We start from the raw sequence: 20,201 nt of genomic DNA, 5'->3' as shown, positions 1-20,201 counted from the left end.
AGTGTAACTCATAGAAAATAATAAATATATAGATAACTAGAGGATGCCCGCGGCTTCGCTGCCGTCCTAACAAAGAGTGCAATAAGTCGAGTTTTTGGGCAAATTGACTTAAGACCATATCCGTAATCAGGAAAATGAGCTCTATATTTTCGCCTTAGACGTCTTTTTTGTATCTTCAGTAGTTTCGGTTCTGTTGGTTATCAAAACTGCAATATGTAATATTACGATTTGTAAGTAGCTAATCATAACCGCGAATATCTCGAAAGTAGTCGAAACCTAGTTATTGCTGTCTTCGTTAGGACGGCAGTTCGCCCGCGTGGATTTCGGTTTTTTAAAAACCCGTGGGAACTCTTTGATTTTCCGGGATAAAAAGTAGCCTATGTTCTTTCCCGGGATGTATCCCATGTCTGTACCAAATTTCATTCAAATCGGTTCAGCGGTTGGGCCGTGAAAACGTAGCAGACAGACAGACAGACACACTTTCGCATTTATAATATTAGTATGGATTAGATTGCGCGAAGCGGTCTTCCGAGGAGGACGGTGACAAGGCTACGCGTACTGAACAAATCTCTAGTCTTAAATCTGTGGTCTGCATCTTATAGCTAAGCCCTAGCTGTAAGTATAGCATTTGAGCGAGTAAACATGATAGGTGGCATATCAATTGTTTCATTATTTTTAACCCCCGACCCAAAAAGAGGGGTGTTATAAGTTTGACGTGTGTATCTGTGTATCTGTCTGTGGCATCGTAGCTCCTAAAGTAATGAACCGATTTTAATTTAGTTTTTTTTTGTTTGAAAGGTGACTTGATCGAGAGTGTTCTTAGCTATAAATCCAAGAAAATCGGTTTAGCCCTTTGAAAGTTTTCAGCTCTTTTCTAGTTACTGTAACCTTCACTTGTCGGGGGTGTTATCAATTTTTAATTTACACTTGTTTCCCTATGTGGAAAATTAGATAAAACTTACTCGATTTTCAATATTGACATCTTCAACATATTCCCTAAAATTGAGGAGATTTTAAATACTGGCAGCCTTTGTTCTACAACTACGCCCCCCTGTCAATGTCATTCATTCAAGTGCTAAGCCAAAAGATCCTTGTCGCACTGTAGGTACTAGGTACTACTCATTTACTAAGTAGGTACCTATAATAATTCATCTAAGTAATAATATATTATAATTTATAACTCTTATACATATTTAAACTTTAATTAAATGATCCTATCCTAACAGAAAATGGAAGAGGTTTCTTTACGAATTGGTGATAAGGTTTTTAAAGCGAACCAAGAGCTTTTGTGTGAATATAGCGACTATTTCCGCGCTATGTTTAGTGGACATTATGTAGAGAGTGAAAAACAAGAAATAAATATAGAAGTAAGTTATTTTTTAACCCCCAACCCAAAAAGAGGGGTGTTATAAGTTTGACGTGTGTGTCTGTGTATCTGTCTGTGGCATCGTAGCTCCTAAACTAATGAACCAATTTTAATTTAGTTTTTTTTGTTTGGAAGGTGGCATGATCGAGAGTGTTCTTAGCTATAATCCAAGAAAATCGGTTCAGCCGTTTGAAAGTTATCAGCTCTTCTCTAGTTACTGTAACCTTCACTGGTCGGGGGTGTTATAAATTTTTAATTTACACTTGTTTTAGATTCTAATCGTACCTACCTATGTTATAATTTAACTGTATGTTTATGTATATTATCACTTAAATGTAGCTGTATGTATATTTGTTTTATATTTCAGATGCTAGATCCTAATATAATGAGTATTATACTTACATACATGAAAATAGGAATGATACTATTATCTGAATACCCTCTTTCAACAGTTGGTGAAATTGCAATAGCAGCAAATTTTCTACAAATAACTGAACTCATCAAGCAGATTCAGTATGTCTTAGATATTCAGTTGAGTGAGTCTAACTGGCTGGAGACAATGTCGATTGCTCAGAATGCATCTTATTCACAATTAGAACATTATTCAGCTGCATATGGTCTTTATTCTTTCAATTCTATGAAACCAGAGGATATTCCTACAATCGAAATGTTAGTATGGTATTTGTGCCATCCATATTTAGGTTCGGAAAATGAAATGCATGTTTTTAAATTCGGCTTCAACTGGCTTTTAAAGAATCGTAGACTGGAACATACTTTACTGATTCTTGCTTGTTTAGACATAAGAAGGGTCACAAATAAAACTCTGATAGATCTAAAGGAATATTTGATCACTTATTGGGATCAAAATTTGGACTACTTTTCAAACAGTTTGGTTCCGAAAGTTATAGATTGTCTAATAAAGTTAACTAGTAAAGATGTAGAGATATCTGAATCGAGTTTGTGTGAGCACAAAACAGAGTTATGTGACAAGTTCTCCGAAAGGGTTTGGTCTGAATTAATGAGTATAGTTAAACATAGTAGAGCCCGCCTTATAAAGTATGTACCTGTAGTGCCGTTATGGACATTGACAGATCTCAGACCAGATTTTTCGCCACATCTTTTGTACACTTTTGAGGAGGATAATGGTTTTGAAAAATACTTGGAGGTTGCGGAGAAAAACCTTTGGGGTTGGAATGTTGCTGCATGGGGTCTGACTAAACTGGTAGTTGTTGGCGGTGAACATGGAAGAGGAACAGGAATTTTTATGAAGGATGTTAAGGTGTATGACACTTTGAAGAAGACATGGACTCAGTTTGGTGTGCAGTTGCCACCGAGGAGGCATGCAGGAGTCACCACTGTGGGGGATCTTCTCTATATTGTTGGTGGTGTAGGTGAGTTCAGGTCAGTATTTTCCGAAAAAAGAGTATACTTATCATATCTTCTACTATGTATTTTTGGGTTCCGTACCTCAAAAGGAAAAACGGAACCCTTACAGGATCACTTTGTTTGACTGTCTGTCTATCCGTCTGTCCGTCCGTGGTGGTAGGAGTCATGACAGCCTAAGCACCTAATTGACCATGGACTTATAGTAGGTACTCTAATTGACCTACCTACATGAAAAATGTCACCTTTTCAACTTGAAAACTTAACTCATGGCAGAGATTTAATGAACCTCGTGTGTTTATTAATCAAGTAAAAGATACTAACCTTATTTTTTTTAGGATAGTATTAGAAACGGCTGTTGTATATGATTTAAAAGAAAGAAGCTGTAGACGTATAGCAAAGTTACCTGACGCCATACAAAGTCCAGCAGTATGTACACATAATAACAAAGTCTACGCAGCTGGACACAAAAACATATATTGTTATACAACTTATGGTGATAAAGATTGTTGGGAGATGGTCGTGTATTCTGATAGAAGAATTGGTTTTATGAAGTCCTATAACAACTACATTTACTGTATGCAGAGCTATTATAGTAACTTATACAGGTTTAGACCTGGCACAGATAATTGCTTAACTTGTGTAGCATCATTTTCTAATGTGGCACCAGCTGCTATGTGCAATTCAGGTAAGTTTCTGACAATTTTATTATTTATTTTATTTAAAAAAAATATACAATTTAAATATTACATAATAGTTTAAAAAAAAAGAATATTAGCCATGTTAAATGACTAATATTCCCCTTTCCTCTCCAACTAAGCATCAGGCTTGTGCTAGGAGTAGGTACGACAATAGTGCAACGGGCGGGGTTTGAACCGTAGACCTTTCGGTTTTCAGTCCACTCCTTTACCGGTTGAGCTATTGAGGCTCTCAGTTGGTCTAATCTATCTTAATACCTATAACTATTTACTTAAACTAAGTATTCTGTAATAATATTTAAAAGATGTATTATTTGGTTTCAGGCGATCGTCTAACGGTATTCACTCAAGGCCTATTTCAAAATGAGAGTGTCATACTCTCAGTAGAAGAGTACAAAGGAGAGGCTAAGGGTGAGAAGACAAGAGTTATTTTTACACAGACTGGGAACAAACAGGTTAATGACGCAGCTGGCTCTTGCTCTTTGGTTTTGACGATGCCCCCGTTGTGTAAGGAGCTTCCTCAATATCATAGTCAATACCTTAAGGAATATTATAGTATGAATAAAAAATAATAAAGGTTTCATTAAAAGTCATTGTTGTTATTCATTTACATTTATTTCGACATTAATTTACAAACATACTACATAAGTTGTTAAATAATATTTGTGTACATACATTTTGTACAATCTATAGTATTCATTTTGTATCATTGTTAATACTCATACACACTACGAATTAATTACGTGACAGCATTTCATGCGATTTTAACTTGACTAGTAGTCAACAATTAATAAAATAAATCTTTGTATTGTAGTTTATTAATGTAATATTGTTGCGTATGACGATTTAACCTTAGCGTGCGATTCACATGGGCAAAAAGGCACTGCCTACCTAGTCCTTCGACATCACTTATTTAATTTTTTTTAATGAAACATCTAAAAATATGCCATCTAATTCCACTTAACAGTATTGTTAACCTAAAGTAATATTCATGTTATTTACAATGTATAAAACAGAAGCAAAAGTCTTGTAAAATTAAGGCCACTCAAAAATATTATTATTCTAAATATATTTTTTTATAAAGCACCATATTGAATTATGAATTATTATCGAAGTTACAAAACTATGTGTTTGATGTGATGGCACTTATATAAACATTTAATAAATTCTTACAGAACTAATATCCATTCGCGTTAAGTAAATAGTGTATACGATTATACAAACGGAATAGAGAAAATGTTTTTGTAAACGACTTAAACTCGCCTTTATGTACGTGGATATACGGTTGAAATTGCTAAGCTGAAAAAAAACCGATCAAGTGCGGGTCAGACCCGCGCACAAAGGGTTTCGTACCATCGTACTTTTACATTATATTTTTTTGCAATTATTATTATTTGTTGTTATAGAGGCAATAGAAATACACATTCTGCGAACATTTCAGCTCTCTCTTACAGTTCATGAGATACAAGGCCGCTGACAGACAGTTGGATGGAGGCTTAGTATAATTGGAATACATATTTGTTTGTAAAGTTGCAATATTTCCTTAACGTGAATGAAAGTGGCAGTTTAGCTAAAAAAATATGTATGTCTTATCTAAAAATATAAAACTTCATTTCCATTATTATTCTTCGAAATTAATCTAATTGACATTTTCAAAATATACTTTAACTAAGTGATGTATTTATAGTTCATACTGTACACAATGGAGCTTATTTTATATAGATCTGCGACAATATTATATTTGGCAATGGTAAAAATATATAAATGGAAGCACTAAAATTAAGATCTAGTCAATCCTGAGTCAATAATACAGATAAATAAAAAGTCAATTCATTATTATGTGGTATACCATTATTGAAACAATACCATCTTTTACTGTGTGAGAACAGTGACCAATAACAAAAGTAATATTCGATTTTACTAGGGAATCGTCAAAGTAACGAGTATAAAAAATATCGGTATCGTAACAAAAGTATCGGTACCTTTATCGATATTAATATTGGATCAGATACAGTGCAAAACAAGTATCTAGTAAGTACTTTATTCTTAGTCTGAGGCTGAGATCTATAGAGCGTACTTTAACTTCGCTTAGACTGGAGCTGTAGTTAAAACGAGACAAGATTTATGCCAGCGGTATAACGCTGTCTCGTTTTAACAGTGTCTTAAGGCTGAGCAAAGTCAAACTGCGCTCTATAGATTTCAAGCTAAAACCTGCGCAAACGCCATGATGCAACTTCAAATTGGACTATATACTTGTTTTGCGCGCACTATACGTAAACCGAAATGTAAGGTTCTCTCCCAAAGGAGTAGTTTCACAATTTTTCACAATTATTGCGAGCGACTCATGCGTCCAATCACTATCGATTTTTCACATGAAAATTTATGGAATAGGTATCTTATTGATTGAGTAGTTACTCAATATTAAAAATTCTATCAAGTTATAAATTGGGTGTCAGAATTTTGAAGGCACATTCACAAAGGCATCCATAATCCACAATAATGTATAGATAAACGAAACAGGCCAGGGCCCTGATTCTGTGAATTTTTAACAAATAGCAATTCTCGCACAATTTTGTGATTCATGGACAAAACAAGACACTAGACAGAGACTATCTAACTAGGTAGAAAGTATTTTTTTGGACTGTCCACTCTGAGGCTGAGATCTATAGAGCGAACTTTGTCTTTGCTCAGACTTAAGACACGGCTTTTATCGCTGACATAAATCTCTCATTTTAAGTGGAACTTAAGTCTGAGCACAAAGTATATTCTATAGATCTTGCTCAGACTTATGGCTGATAAAAAGAGACAGTTTATTATCGCTGTCGTTCGTATAATTTTAACTTAACTCTGAGCAAAGTCAACATACACTATAGATCTCAGTGTTAAATCTTATGGGGATGATAGTTCTTGATTCATGTGCAAGAATTGCTGAATCATAATAAACAAGGACAAGAATGTGGGTAGTTCTATACATATTATAGCATTGTACTTTAGTTCGGTCCTTACGTCCATCCCCCGGTCAGTTTGTGGAATAACTCTTCGTCGAGCGTCTGGTTCGCGTCCTTGGAGCGCATGGAGAGGAATATGTAGCCTCCGATGAACTCGTGTACGACCTTGCAGTCGGCGGATTGCACTGAGAAGATTATGTTGCCTTCTTCAAACTGGACCATCATGTGTTTGATCTCCCAGTTTACGTTCCATGCCTGAAATTATAATTAGGTACGTTTTAAAATAGAGTAGCAATTCCGCGAAACTATTGCATCAAAGACCTGTCGCACTTAATTATGACATTTTTCTATAATCACGCCACACACACCTAACGCATGTGCATAACCGTGCCACGCGAATATGATCATTAAGGTTCTAAACTACTTACGCTCCTGGCAAAAGTATATTATATAATCGAAGATTATGTAAATATGTAAGTAAAAAAAAAGCATGGATTTGACTCGCTCCAGCAATGCGCGGGGCTAAATTAGCTTGTATTATATTGATTATTACTGTAAATTGAACAATTGAAAAGAGCAACCGCCGAGTTTCTTGCTGGTTCTTCTCGGTAGGAACGGCATTCCCAACCAGATTTTGACGATTTAAAAGCACTTGTAAAAAGTTTATTTGAATAAAAATCTATTCTATTCCCTATTCTATTACCGCCTTTGGCTGTACATACCTTCATAGTACTAAACCGCCAAGTCTTGATGTGGTCGCCGGTGTTGGGGTCGAGGCGCATGATGCGGTTGTTGGCGATGCTGATGATCTCGTCCTTGCGGTGGCCCATGAAGCGCACCACGAACAGCGTCTGTCCATAGTCGGGCAGGTTCTGCCACGTCTTGATGTACTGCAGCTTGGCCTCCAGCAGCGGCAGGTCCTTCACGTTGGCGTGGCTTTCCAGCACGCGTTGAGTGAACTGCGGACAATTCGATTTTGTTATTAACCCCCGACCCAAAAAGAGGGGTGTTATAAGTTTGATGTGTGTTTCTGTCTGTGGGATCGTAGCTCCTAAACTAATGAACCGATTTTAATTTAGTTTTTTTTTAAAGGTAGCTTGATCGAGAGTGTTCTTAGCTATAGCTGTTCAGCCTTTTGAAAGTTATCAGCTCTTTTCTAGTTACTGTAACCTTCACTTGTCGGGGGTGTTATAAATTTTTAATTTACGTTTGTTAACTACATTATTAATAGAGAAAAAGAGAGACTGTTCACCTTGGCGCTGAAGACGGTGGAGTCTGCAAGGATATACGTGGCGTCTCTTTCAACGGCAGTATGTGTGGGCGAGATAGACTCACCTCGCTCTTTAACTTCTTGAGGAACCGCGGTGCGAGGTAATTCTCTGACTGCGGCCGCTGTAAAGCCAGTAGCGTCTTGACGGCCGCCGCCTCGGTGCTGAAGGCGGAGTCCGCAAGGGTATACGTGGCGTCGCTTTCAACGGCAGTATGTTTGAGCGAGATAGACTCACCTTGCTTTTCAACTTCTTGAGGAAGCGTGGCGCGAGGTAGTTCTCTGGCTGCAGATGGTCGAGGTGGGGTACACTGTGCTTGTGCAGCGCCGCCTCTGGCTGCGGTCGCTGTAGAGCCAGTAGCGTCTTGACGGCCGCCGCCTCGGTGCTGAAGGCGGAATCTGCGAGCGAGCGGCCTCGGGAACCGAGTCGACACGCGGCCACCCACTCTGCGTACTGCTCCTCCTGTTACAGACAATCATATAGTTAAAGCAACCGCAAATGACTACATGATCGAATATTCCCAATAAACAAGGCGAAGTTTAAAACCGGAGTTATCGACTCAAATTCGAACGTTTCACAGATTTATGCCAGCGGTACCTATAACGCTGTCTCGTCTTAAGTCTTAGCAAAGTCAAAGTGCTCTCTACAGATCTCAGTCTGAGACCTTTTATTTGATACTAAACTGGAGGCAATTGTAAAAATATTCATCCATATAACTGACACTAGAAGACACTCCGCGCATTCATACGAAAAGATCACGCGTTTCGAGCCAGCAGCGCGAATTTACAATGTACGAACTAGATGTCGCCACTGGTTTCTTTAATCACTCATTATGGAGTCTGAATCGCGCAAACGAAGTTTTTACTACGAAGCACTGAAGTTCCAAGATACAACAGTCAGACCAGCTCCATATCCGCCAGCAGCAGCATATCCGCCATATTAAATTTGTCATGTCGTCTTAACCTATGACTAATCCTGTCCGACTCATTAAGGAAATCTGCCAAGTAGTTTAGCAATAACGAGAGAACTGATAGTATGAAATCATTAAAAACTTACATTTTCACACTTAAGCCACATCTCGTGCATGGTGTCTTCTGACGGCACTTCGAGTTTTATGCCATACCTGCCCGAGGCCGGATGCGCGTCTGGTGTTACCTGAATAAAAAGGTGAAGTTCAAAAACTAAAACCAGGCTGCTATATAGATTGTATAATTTAAAATCATATTCATACATGTTTAAAACATACCTATTAATTACTATTGCTGTAAGAATCATTCAAACTGGACATCGTGTTTCAACTTTATAAAACATAAAACAATAGATTGGCAAACATTAAGTAGATATCGAACAGTGGGATAGAAGGAGTCAGTCATCTTTTTTTCGGACATAACTAAAATGATACGCAAATTGCGGTACGTAGAACATTGCCCCCCCCCCCCCCCTCCCCCCACCCCGCGACTTCACTTCAGCCATCCAAGCTCGCACCAGTAGCCAAGCCAAGTAGAAGTGTGCAACACAGCAAGTTAATGGCAACAGCACCATCTATGTGTGATTTAGTAAATTAATTTTTTCGTGACCACATATTTTTGTGATCACGAAAAAATTAATCCGTGTTTTCGGATTTATTCCTTTTTTTCCACACTTGTGCTGTAAGACCCCACCTGCGAGTACCTACCAAATTTCGTGATTCTAGATCAACGGGGAAGTACCCTATAGGTTTTCTTGACAGACACGACGGACGGACGGACAGACAACAAAGTAATTCTATAAGGTTTCCGTTTTTCCTTTTGAGGTACGGGACCCTAAAAATAAAAATTGAAGTAGCATACCTCGGCGCCCCGCAGCTCCACGGCGTAGGTCGGCGCGTCGCCCCTGGCGGCCGCGTCGCGCGAGCTGTGGATGCGCAGCACGCCGTCGCGGCACGACACCCAGCCGCGCTTGTACGCGCGCAGCGTGAACCGTTGACGACTACGACAAAGGGTTACTGTCAACTACTTTCTACACTTTTCAGGTTCAGCCTTCAATCAATCAACTACATACAAGATATGCAGTCGCATACGTCGCTGGACTTTGCCCGACTTAATCGACAATAATCCTCATAATAAGAGCAATTTGTACTAAACCTTTCTACTATTTCTCGTTTATCTCTTGTTAACGCAGCATAATATTAATTCAGCTAGAGAACCTAATTTTAGTAATACTTTGCATAATTTTAAACGGCATTTGACTTCATGGTAAATTCAATTTACAGAATGTGGTAGGTATATCAGGGATCACACATACAAAAAAAGTACTTGGATAATTAATACATACATGACACAAGTACATAAAACATTCAATAAAAGGAATATTAGTATAGTTATAAAATAAATAATATTTACCAATAACATAATAAGTACATTTAAATATAAGCGCAAATACAATGATTTAGGTAGAATATTAAAATGACAATGGTAGAATAACTGTTTAAGTTGGAACGTGTAAACGATATAATATAGTACGCGAACTGCAATCGGGGTGGGGACGCCCCGCACACCCGCACAGCCCCCGCGCTAACACGCTGCGGGATAGCGCGGTTGACGTGCGGGTGTGCGGGGCGTCCCCCGCCTCAAACCCCGATTGCCATTTCGACCTATCGCGTACTATACTTAATTCTTTGACTGTGGTATGAACAAACTGACAATAACACAGGATTTTAGATGTAGGGATTCTTTCTTTCGTGTACACTGTACAGACATGCAAGGCTTTGGGGTAAATATAGCTATTCTTACGAGAATACGCAGTTACCACCGCGACACTTTCTGCACACGTACCCGAAAATGAAAAAAAATATTGAAATAGATTCATAATTTAAACGTAAAGCAATCGTTTCAACACATAATACGAGTACATAAATAATGAAATAAAATAAATTAAATCTGCTATAAATAATACGTAAAAATATGTTTAATTTTATAACCCTAAAAATATACTTATTTTATTTTTATCCACTGAGCACTTCACTCAAGGCGGTATCTATCCTTTTTCTAGGAAATCTATATCCATCTATTCTATTTTTCATATAGAACACAAATGATGATGATAGAATGATTAAAAACCTAGTTTATTAAATGGGTTACGCCAGAAGACTCGTTTCGTCGCCCCTTCATTCAGTTTCATCTATTCGACCTTTTTTCTGCTACGGAGGTCGCCGGCTCGCTTCGCTAGCCACCTCGCCCTCCTCTCTCGACCTAGTAGGCGCAGGCGCACTTTACAAAAACACTACTGCGTGCAATTAATAAGACTGCGTAGTCGTCATGGTCTCAAAGTTCGTTCTGGCCCACATTTGATCCTTACACATTGGCAGATAAACATGGTCGGACTTAATATATATTTTTGGAATATATTTTGTACGACAGGTACATGTATATTTCTCATTCCAAAAAACACTTCCGATTGCTGTTTAGGAATTATACCCATACAACTTCTAGTAATTATAACAGCTAGTGGACTGCTAGTCTTCTGTAATAAACTCACCCTCGGTACTTCAGGTATCCCGCCAGTTCAGGCACGTGTGTGATGTCGGGGCGCGCGGGCGGCCCGCCTTCCAACTGCACCTGAAGCTCACTCAAGGCGGCATCTATTTCGTCCTCCGGGGCGGTGGTGGAGCCCGCCCCGCCAGACCCATCGTTCGCGTCCACGCCACCGCCGGCTAGTGTTTGCAGTTCAATTTGTAGCTGTAGGCAAGATTTTTCAAAAACTCAAAATTCAAAATGTTTTTATTCAATTAGACTTTTACAAGTACTTTTGAATCATCAAAAGCCATGATCTACCACTGGTTCGGACTTCGGAATGCGTTTACTATCGAACCAGCAAGAAACTCGGCGGTTGCTCTTTTCAAAGATTTGATATAACAATATTATGTAAGTATAAAAGTAAGGTTTTGAACGTCATTTTTACATTCAAATTTTGAGTCAAGGCTTTTGATCCTAGAATTACAACTAGATAACGAATGAATGAATTTTCTTCATTGTGCACCAAAATAAGAGTAACAGAAATATACCTATAGTTAAATTAACACAAAAATAGGTAAAATGTATCCCTTATCGCTATAAGTAATGTCTTCTAGCAATCCTTGAAAAAAAAAATACCTGAAGTGCGGCAAACAGCAGCATTTCTTCTTCAGTACAATGCACCTCCTGGTTTAAGATTTGCCAGCGTGCCTGTTGGTACATCTGATTCAGTCTGGGCGCGTCTTGCGCTCGCGGCGTCAGATCGAAGAACGAGTAGAATTTGAAACGTAGTTGTAACGTGTCCCACTCGCGGACGTATTGCTCCATGATGGATAGGGATGAATCTAGCCATCTGGGGAAGAACAATTAATAAATGAAACGGGTATTCAGAGATGTTGAGGATTTGTAGCAGTTGCCTCAAAAGACGTACGAAATTATTTAGGTTCCTGTAAAGTTTAAACTTTTATTTTTTAGCTTTATATTGAATTTTTTATATTGATAGTCACAATAATTTTTCAAAAATAAAAATACTAAACAGCAGTTGACTCTTTTGATGATCTCCGAAGCTTCCTATAATCCATACTTCCATACTTAATATTATAAATGCGAAAGTGTATCTGTCTGTCTGCTACGTTTTCACGGCTCAACCGTTGAAGCGATTTTGGTAAGTACATCACGGGGACGGACATAGGCTACTTTTTATTCCGAAAAATCAAAGTTCCTACGGGATTCTTAAGGATCTATCCGTTTAACCGATTTTTATGAAATAAAGAGGTAGCTTACGTAGCTTAGAGGTAGGAAATTGACTTCAATAACTTTTTATCCTGGCAAAGCAAAGAGGTCCCAAGTATTTTTAAAAAACCTAAATCCACGCGGACGGAGTAGCGGGCATCATCTAGTAATTAATAATCCAAACTTAAAGCTTACCCAACATTCATCCTCGCACGTTCCATCAGCGATTTTGGCGTAAGGAGTGACTCCCGCGACTGGCTGTCGGGTTCCAAGGGTGAGTCAGCCAGAGAAAGCTCTGCCAAAGAGTCGAGAGCGTCTAAAGACGCCGCACGCGGTGGTGTCCCGCAGTAACCCCCATCGCTTGAGCCGTCGCTCTGTGTGCTGTGAATGTGGCCACCGTAACGCCTCAGTGTGCCATTCTGGAAGAAAAGTTCCAAAGCATTTTAGGATTCTGATTCGTCTTCAAAAAAGGTAATACTTTATAATATGTTCGTTAAATCGTGAGTTTCTAGAATTATTAAATTCTAGAAAATTCTTAGTCAAAAGGAATTTGGTATTCTTGAGTTAGTAAGATTCAAATTTTGAATGTTGAATTATTGTTCTTGAAAGGGGCTCCAGACAGCTTTTACATTGAATTCTTATCCTGAAATGGGTCTTTGAAAATTTTCAGTCAGTATGCACCTGCAAAGAATATGTCGTTTTTTTATGGTACCATACAAGACCTTTTATCAATTTGTACAGATCTATTTGGAAAGTTTCTGGGCAGAACTGTTAAAGAAAAAATGAAGAAAATACCTGGTGTGAAGCAACAGGCGTGGCAGACAATGAGCGTGGTGGCGGTGGCGTGGCAGGGCAGGCTATGGATCTGTCCAAGCTATTTGAAGAACCCCTAGTGGCTGCTATAAAGCTATTTGTGTCGGGGGCTTGTGTGGACTTTAACTTTTTCGCTTCCTTCAAATTCTGGTAGTTCTGCTTCAAGTGTGACGGTTCGAGGGGATAACATAGAGATAGCTCCTCAGGATGTCTTATACCTGAAAATAATATTTAAATTTTTAGTCAGAGCCAAGAGAGATTCAGTTCATTTGAACAGGACTCCAACAGGAAAATTTTGCATGCGTCATTGCCTGATTTTAAAACCCGCGAATTGATCGATTACCGCGATCGATCGTTACCATCGATCAAAACTTGGGCCTCAATTTCGCTCCTGTCCAGCACTTATAAGAAAGTTCTGTTTTTTTTTCTTATTTGTACCCGAAAGTTGTAACAATAAAGATAAAAAGAAAGAAAAAGTGGATAGGGTTTACTTGTTGTATGAACTGTATTTCTTTCATGTTGTTTGAAAGTATTCCGTTTACTTATTGTATGAAGTTACTTATCAAAAAATTCTTACCAAGACTTTTGCACAGTTGCACGACTGCGCTAAACGTGTCAATGGAGAAGTCAATCTTGCAATCGATGTATCTTAAATCTGGCAGTTGTATTCTGAGGGGTTTGTGCATTGGCGTGAAGTGAAGTGCCGCGTCCGCGTGGACTCCGTACTGGTCCAGTGTGTGCTTTGGTCTGGACAGCCATTTGTTGCGTGTGGGCCACCATAGCGCGTGATCTGACCAGTCCTTTTTGAATTCTGGAACAATGTTATTTAGGAAAGTGTTAAAATATTTTGCTCATTACAAAATTAAGGTAGGCCGATTTAGTGCACGTAATCCGCGGAGCCTGATCGAAGAATGGACAATACAACTTGGCAAAGAGAAAATAGCGTTTCCAAGATTCATTTTAAAAAGTAAGTAACTAGTAGTTCAGGTAAGTACAGAGTTGGGTTGGTCGGTTGTGGTTGTCATTAGGTTTTTGCAGGTGTTGTTAAAATCCGTTCATTTTACTGGCTCATTCCGCATTTTTGCTACCAGAGTTAAAATGAGCATGTAAGCTATGAAACCGATCCTATTGGATTTAATCTTAGTATAGTAACTAGAAAGGCATCTTTACGAGCACATAATAATATATTACAATAATATGTTACAGATATAAATACAACCAAAGTATAGGGTTCAAAACACAGGCCGTAATTTCTTCTGAGATCGCTAAGTTTTGCATGAGTCACATTGAAGCTGGGTGGATGACATGAGACATCGTCGCAAGAACTCATTATGTACAGTTATTAACGCAGTTTGTTATACAAACTTTAAAAGTCAATAATTGGTTCAACCAGTTTTTATATCCGTTGCTGACTTAGGCTTGTTCGTTAATTTTCCCACTAGCTGCCTTCAAATTGAAGCTAGAGCAACAACAGAGTGAACTAGAGTGAGGAACTCTCGGTATGATCCTGCATCTATGATAGGTATGTCAAATATTAGGCTAATGGGTAAAATCAAAGAAAAATTGTTGTTTCATAGCATACAAAAACTGGCCAAGTGCGCGTCAGACTCGCGCACTGAGGTTTCCGTACTCGGGTATTTTTTCCAACATTTTGCACGATAAATAAAAACTATTTAGTATACATAAAAAAACCGGCCAAGTGCGAGTCAGACTCGCGCACTGAAGTTTCCGTACTCGGGTATTTTTTCCAACATTTTGCACGATAAATCAAAAACTATTATACATAAAAATAAATAAAAATCTGTTTTAGGATGTACTGGTAACGCCCTTTCATATGATACCACACTTGGTATAGTTATCTTTTTTTTTGAAAATTGAAACACACTTTAATTTTTTTTAATGATGTAACCACAAATTCGCGGTTTTCAGATTTATTCCTGTACTTGTGCTGTAAACCTACCTACCAACCAAATTTCATGATTCTATTATAGGTCAACGGGAAGTACCCTATAAGTTTCTTGACAGACACGACGGACAGACGGACGGACAGACAGACAGACAACAAAGTGATCCTATAAGGGTTCCGTTTTTCCTTTTGAGGTACGGAACCCTAACAAAGGTGAAATGTAGGTAACATTTGCCTGCCAATGGCATCGAAGCCTTGACGTTTTGTTTCAAGTTCCCCTGTCTCTAATCCCTAACCCACTTTTACTTGTTGCTATAGTTTAGGCAACAAGTAAAAAGTGCGATAACCACTATAAAACTCAGGCTAGTTGTCCGGAGATAGGCTAATTAATATGTTTCATTTGACTATAAATGTACTACTTGCTACTGCCGCCATTAGTGTAATGAAGATGACATGTTGCCTTGTAATTTTATGAAAAAGCAGCAAGGATTTGCTTTACTCCGAATACCGAAAATGCGTTAAATATATTTTTTAAACTTATTAACTACTGTCGCTGACTGTACCTACTTAAGAGACACTATTCATGAGTCATAGCGCAATGAACTAAAACCTTTGGGTAGGTAGTTACAGGGAGTAATCAGTTCGTAGTAACATCTTAAACGGTTTCTGATTTATAGTCTGCTCCACTTCGTCTCTGACAAAGGAATGGGTTAAAGACTGCTATATATTAGCTCCTTGACATGATAAAGTGGCTACATATCGTACCTACTTAAATATTTTAAGCGTAAGAACCCAACGATTAGAAATGTTTCAATTGTTCGATGAATTCTCCAATCCCACTGTGTGAAGGAACCAATACTTCATCATCATAATTAACACGATTTTACTCACTCCATATTTAAAAATGTTTAAATTGTTTGATGCCTTTTCCCAATCGCAAAATCTCGGATGGCCTGGTGGTTAGAACGTCCGCCTCCTAATCTGAAGTCGGGGGTTCGATCCCGGGCACGCACCTCTAACTTTTCAGTTATGTGCGTTTTAAGCAATTAAAATATCACTCGCTTTAACAGTGAAGGAAAACGTCATGAGGAAACCTGCGTGCCTGAGAGTTCTCCATATTCTCAAAGATGTGTGAAGTCTGCCAATCCGCACTGGGCCAGCGTGGCACACTATGGCCTAAACTATTCTCATTTTGAGAGGAGACCCGTACTCAGTAGTGGGGCGGAAATGGGTTGATTATGGTTTAAAATCTCGGATCCTTCGTAAGAATGTTTCATATTTCACATAGTCTGATTTTACCAACGTCACGTTGTGCGTCAGCGTATATAACAGAATCATTTAATGAAACATCATAATTAGGATTCCGTAAGAAAACAAGGAACCCTTTAAATTACTAATGGAGTCAGAGTCACGAACGCTCGATTAACTGTGAACCATAACGTCACAGATAAATGAAACCTTTAACGCGAATTAATCAAAACTCGCAATTCTGAGAACACAAAACTGTGGCCTCGAAAATGTGTACACACCGTAACAATGAGTCAGCTGTCTGAAATATAACGAATTTGTTAAATATCTCTAGGACAAAATTAATAGCTCAATAGCTCAACGGTTATAGGAGTGGACTGAAATCCGAAAGGTTGGCGGTTCAAACCCCACCCGTCGCACTATTGTCGTACCCTCCTAGCTCAAGCTTTACGCTTAGTTGGAGGGGAAAGCGGAATGTTAGTCCTGATTAAAAATGGCTAATATTCTTTAAAAAAAATTATATTAGAGACATAGAAACGCATAGTACGAGCGAATCGCGGCGATAGTCTCGCCGTGCTACTAAATTCGATACAACTTCTACGATACAATTTCTACAGACCAATCTCCATAGGGCGATACTATCGCCGACGACAGTAGCTCTGACTCGTTGCGATTTCCCGTGGAGATGGTATCTTAGACAGCATAAATAACAATTCCATTGATCTCATTTTGGCACAAGACAACCTTTTTAGGCAATATTTTCAATCTTGACGATATTATTATTCGATTATAACTAAGTAGTTACAGGTATTTACGGCCGAAATGAATAAAATCAAACTAACTTTAATCTGACGATTAGTTTACATAGCACAGTTCTTAACTGACAACTTTTTAACAAATAACAATGTTGTTCTGTAACTTATCGACGAATTACATATAGATTGATTATTATTATTATTGACTGTTAGTTAAAAATATCGTTAGTATTCTGGATTTAAAAAGTTTACGCGTACGAAGTTGCGGGCGTGACAAGCAACAAATAATAATGAAATCTATTTTCCAACTTTTACCAGGCTATTGCGTAAAACTGGCAACATTAAAATAAACACCATGTATAGCACAGCAGTTGTAGACTTGTAGTCCAAGCGGTAGCTGCCATATTTGTCCGTAGAATGGACATGTTCGCGACGCGTGTTCACAGAACTCATGTCACGCTACTAAAAAAGTCTTTAGAAGTTAGTAAAACAGACATTACCATAGTAACATAGGGCTTTTTAATACAATTATATAAAACCTTTAGAATTCTCAATCATCCAGTCTGTCTTATTACTGACTTCCAATCACAGAATTCAGAATAGGTATAGAAATGGTCAAGGAATGTGTACTTGTCGCTGTGCAGATGACTATTGCATCAGTGCGCAATATTGTAAAAGAGACTGCTTTGGAAGGTATACTCGTACGTGTATGTGAGTAGTTAAAAATCGGCGACACGCTGAACTATCCTGATATCAAAGAACTGCACTTCACGCCATTTCTATTACCTTATTTAGATTCTGTGCTTTCATTAAGTCTTTTGAGCTGGTATGGGAAGGCACGCATTGCGTGGGCTTCACTATAGCTCTGGTTTCCGATAGCGGTGCCGTCACTGCTGCTAAAGAAAATCAAACAACATTTTCTACGTTTTAATTGTTGAAATGACAGGCTGAGCTTTCATAGTGTAGTAAGTTGTTACTTGTTACATTCTTGATCGATAAGTTTTTATGATTTGAAAAGAGTAACTGCCGAGATGTTCTGAGCAATTCTTGCTGACTCTTTTCAGTAGAATCCATTTTCCATACCGGTAGTAGAATCACAGACACTAGCTGTTCAACATAAACAAAAAGAATTTCTTGAATTTGATTTTTACATTGTGTCAAAAGACGTAAGGGACGAAATAAGCGTTCCTTTTTCTTTTTGAGATACGGAACCCTAAAAATTAAAAGTAAAACTTGTAGCTAAAGGTGCCCACGCACTTGAACTAAACTGCAGCTGAACTGCGCGTCGCGGCAGCGCCCCGCACGATATTCTCTCCAGCCGCGACGCGCGTACCGCGTAGCACGTCATTGCCGCGCGTTCAGTGCGTGGGCACCTTAAGATTGAAGTAAAGCTTGTATGTACTTTATACGTACGTATGCTAGTATATAAATGGTTATTAACTATGCTGATTCGTTTTTCGTCAAAGAAATCGTTATTACACAAAACAATAAACAAATGACAATAGGTAAGTTAGGTATTTAGAATTATATGAATGAAATTCCCCTTTTAACGAGTTTATCATTGTGAAAATGCAATGTCACAATTAGACGTGACATACTTACCTACTTAATAATGTGGAGTTAGGAAAACCCGTATGATATTGATAATATTATTGTAGGTGAGTATATCCTTCGCTGAATTAACTAAATATGTTTAAAGTATTTGAAGTTTAAATGAACCAAAATTTAAAATTAGCATTACTAATATGGATTTAAAAATACAGAATAATAATATTTATTATTCTGTATAATAATATTTAATTAAATAAATAATAACTTATAACAATTACACCAAAGACACTGAAAAATTAAAAGAAACGACTCAAGATATTCCTACCTTGAATCGTTTCTTTTGATTTTTTTATTTACAGCTGCTTATTGCCATTTAGCAATTTTTGGGCAAGAGTCGCGACCGGTTATACATATTATACAAAACTGTAACGTTGACAGCAGCGATAACAGTTTTCTATAAATTGACAGATTGCAACCCAAGTAAATTAACTGGAATAATTTAGTCGAAATGAAATGAAATGATTCTTTATTTTGCGAGTGTTTCGAGTTAGTCAATGTCAAAAATCGCGCGAATAAGCGCGCTGTAGTTCAATCCTAATGTAATTTTCCTCATCCGCAGAATTTATCAGCTAGTTCTCATGGCCAACGACTATAATCCAGGCCTAAAGCGTATCTGTCAGTCCTTTGTGTAATCTATTCGGGTGCGTGGGTGAGATCGTTCGTTTTGACAAGCCACCCATTTAAACTATGCATTATTAGTTCTACGTTATCTATCTATCGGTAATCTATCAATGTAAAAAAGTTTCTGAACTCATAATATAACTGTGATATGCATACATATCCTCGAGGCTTTGAAGATTATCACAGTAGGTACCACAGCAGTTAATAAATCCAGCCCTTAAGTGACCAAGCGAATAAAATTTATTTTTAGTAAGATTAATCCCGATACAACAGTTTTCAAGCAAAATAAACCTCATTGATCTCAGTATGTCCAAAAAAGCCGTCAAAGACAAGATCCCCACCACACCACAGTAGTAAAGAGAAACAGCAGTCTCTCAGACTACAGATAACGCGGTGCGATAAGCATAGCCGATAAAATAATCGAAAGACGAAGAGGTCTACCGCAAGTCCTTGAGATACGCATCCAAGTATTTTAATTAGTCCTTATGTAATTGATGTTGTTGTTGACTTGGGATTAATTAATTATTCCAACAGTCGTTTAACTGTTCCTTAAATGGTGGCGCCTTTGAAGGCGTTGATATGGCCAGTTTGCACCTCAACATTGATGTTGAGGTGCAAACTGGCCATATCAACGGTTGTTTAACACTCAACCTTAAGTTGAGAATCTTAAAGATTCAATTCGAGTAACATTAGTATGTGGTATTCTGCATAAAGTGGCATAACCTTACTTGAATCGAATTTTTATGCATATGATATAGCCGCTTGGCAACTCCAAATCGATAGCGAATGATTTCGCAGAAGAGGAGAAGACGAGATGATAAATCATGTTATTCATTTACTGTTTTGGACAATGGACAGCA

The 20,201-nt window shown here is 38.1% G+C and overlaps 2 protein-coding genes across 3 annotated transcripts in view; one reads left to right on the top strand and one right to left on the bottom strand.

Moving 5' to 3' along the window:
- Window positions 1–1,119: 1,119 nt before the first annotated feature.
- On the top strand, window positions 1,120–4,040 carry LOC123875231 (kelch-like protein 25). Its single transcript, XM_045920956.1, has 4 exons — window positions 1,120–1,367; window positions 1,734–2,767; window positions 3,088–3,437; window positions 3,772–4,040. Exons 1-4 carry the CDS (start codon window positions 1,230–1,232, stop codon window positions 4,017–4,019), a joined length of 1,770 nt encoding a protein of 589 aa, XP_045776912.1. The 5' UTR covers window positions 1,120–1,229; the 3' UTR covers window positions 4,020–4,040.
- Window positions 4,041–4,043: 3 nt separating this feature from the next.
- The window catches only part of LOC123875228 (unc-112-related protein-like), a 48,533-nt gene continuing 32,375 nt past the window's right edge, over window positions 4,044–20,201 (bottom strand). The window contains exons 2-12 of one of the 2 annotated variants that reach the window (XM_045920951.1): window positions 13,778–14,013; window positions 13,183–13,418; window positions 12,583–12,806; window positions 11,794–12,007; window positions 11,180–11,379; window positions 10,435–10,464; window positions 9,493–9,631; window positions 8,720–8,818; window positions 7,901–8,125; window positions 7,118–7,354; window positions 4,044–6,650 (exon numbers count right to left, since the gene is read on the bottom strand). In XM_045920951.1, the coding sequence (XP_045776907.1) occupies window positions 6,450–6,650; window positions 7,118–7,354; window positions 7,901–8,125; window positions 8,720–8,818; window positions 9,493–9,631; window positions 10,435–10,464; window positions 11,180–11,379; window positions 11,794–12,007; window positions 12,583–12,806; window positions 13,183–13,418; window positions 13,778–14,013 (2,041 nt within the window). In that variant the 3' untranslated portion in view covers window positions 4,044–6,449. The remainder of the gene's footprint in view (window positions 6,651–7,117; window positions 7,355–7,900; window positions 8,126–8,719; window positions 8,819–9,492; window positions 9,632–10,434; window positions 10,465–11,179; window positions 11,380–11,793; window positions 12,008–12,582; window positions 12,807–13,182; window positions 13,419–13,777; window positions 14,014–20,201) is intronic. The other variant, XM_045920952.1, reaches the window with a different exon arrangement.

Source organism: Maniola jurtina, chromosome 19 (assembly GCF_905333055.1).
Source record: "Maniola jurtina chromosome 19, ilManJurt1.1, whole genome shotgun sequence".
In the NCBI taxonomy this organism is placed as follows: domain Eukaryota; kingdom Metazoa; phylum Arthropoda; class Insecta; order Lepidoptera; family Nymphalidae; genus Maniola; species Maniola jurtina.
This window is presented reverse-complemented; position numbering and strand designations above follow the sequence as displayed.

Coding starts and splice junctions, on each gene's coding strand:
- LOC123875231 (XM_045920956.1), top strand. CDS start 1,230: ATGGAAGAGGTTTCTTTACGAATTGGTGATAAGGTTTTTAAAGCGAAC. Junction 2,768..3,087: donor GGTGGTGTAGGTGAGTTCAG/GTCAGTATTTTC, acceptor TATTTTTTTTAG/GATAGTATTAGAAACGGCTG. Junction 3,438..3,771: donor AGCTGCTATGTGCAATTCAG/GTAAGTTTCTGA, acceptor ATTTGGTTTCAG/GCGATCGTCTAACGGTATTC.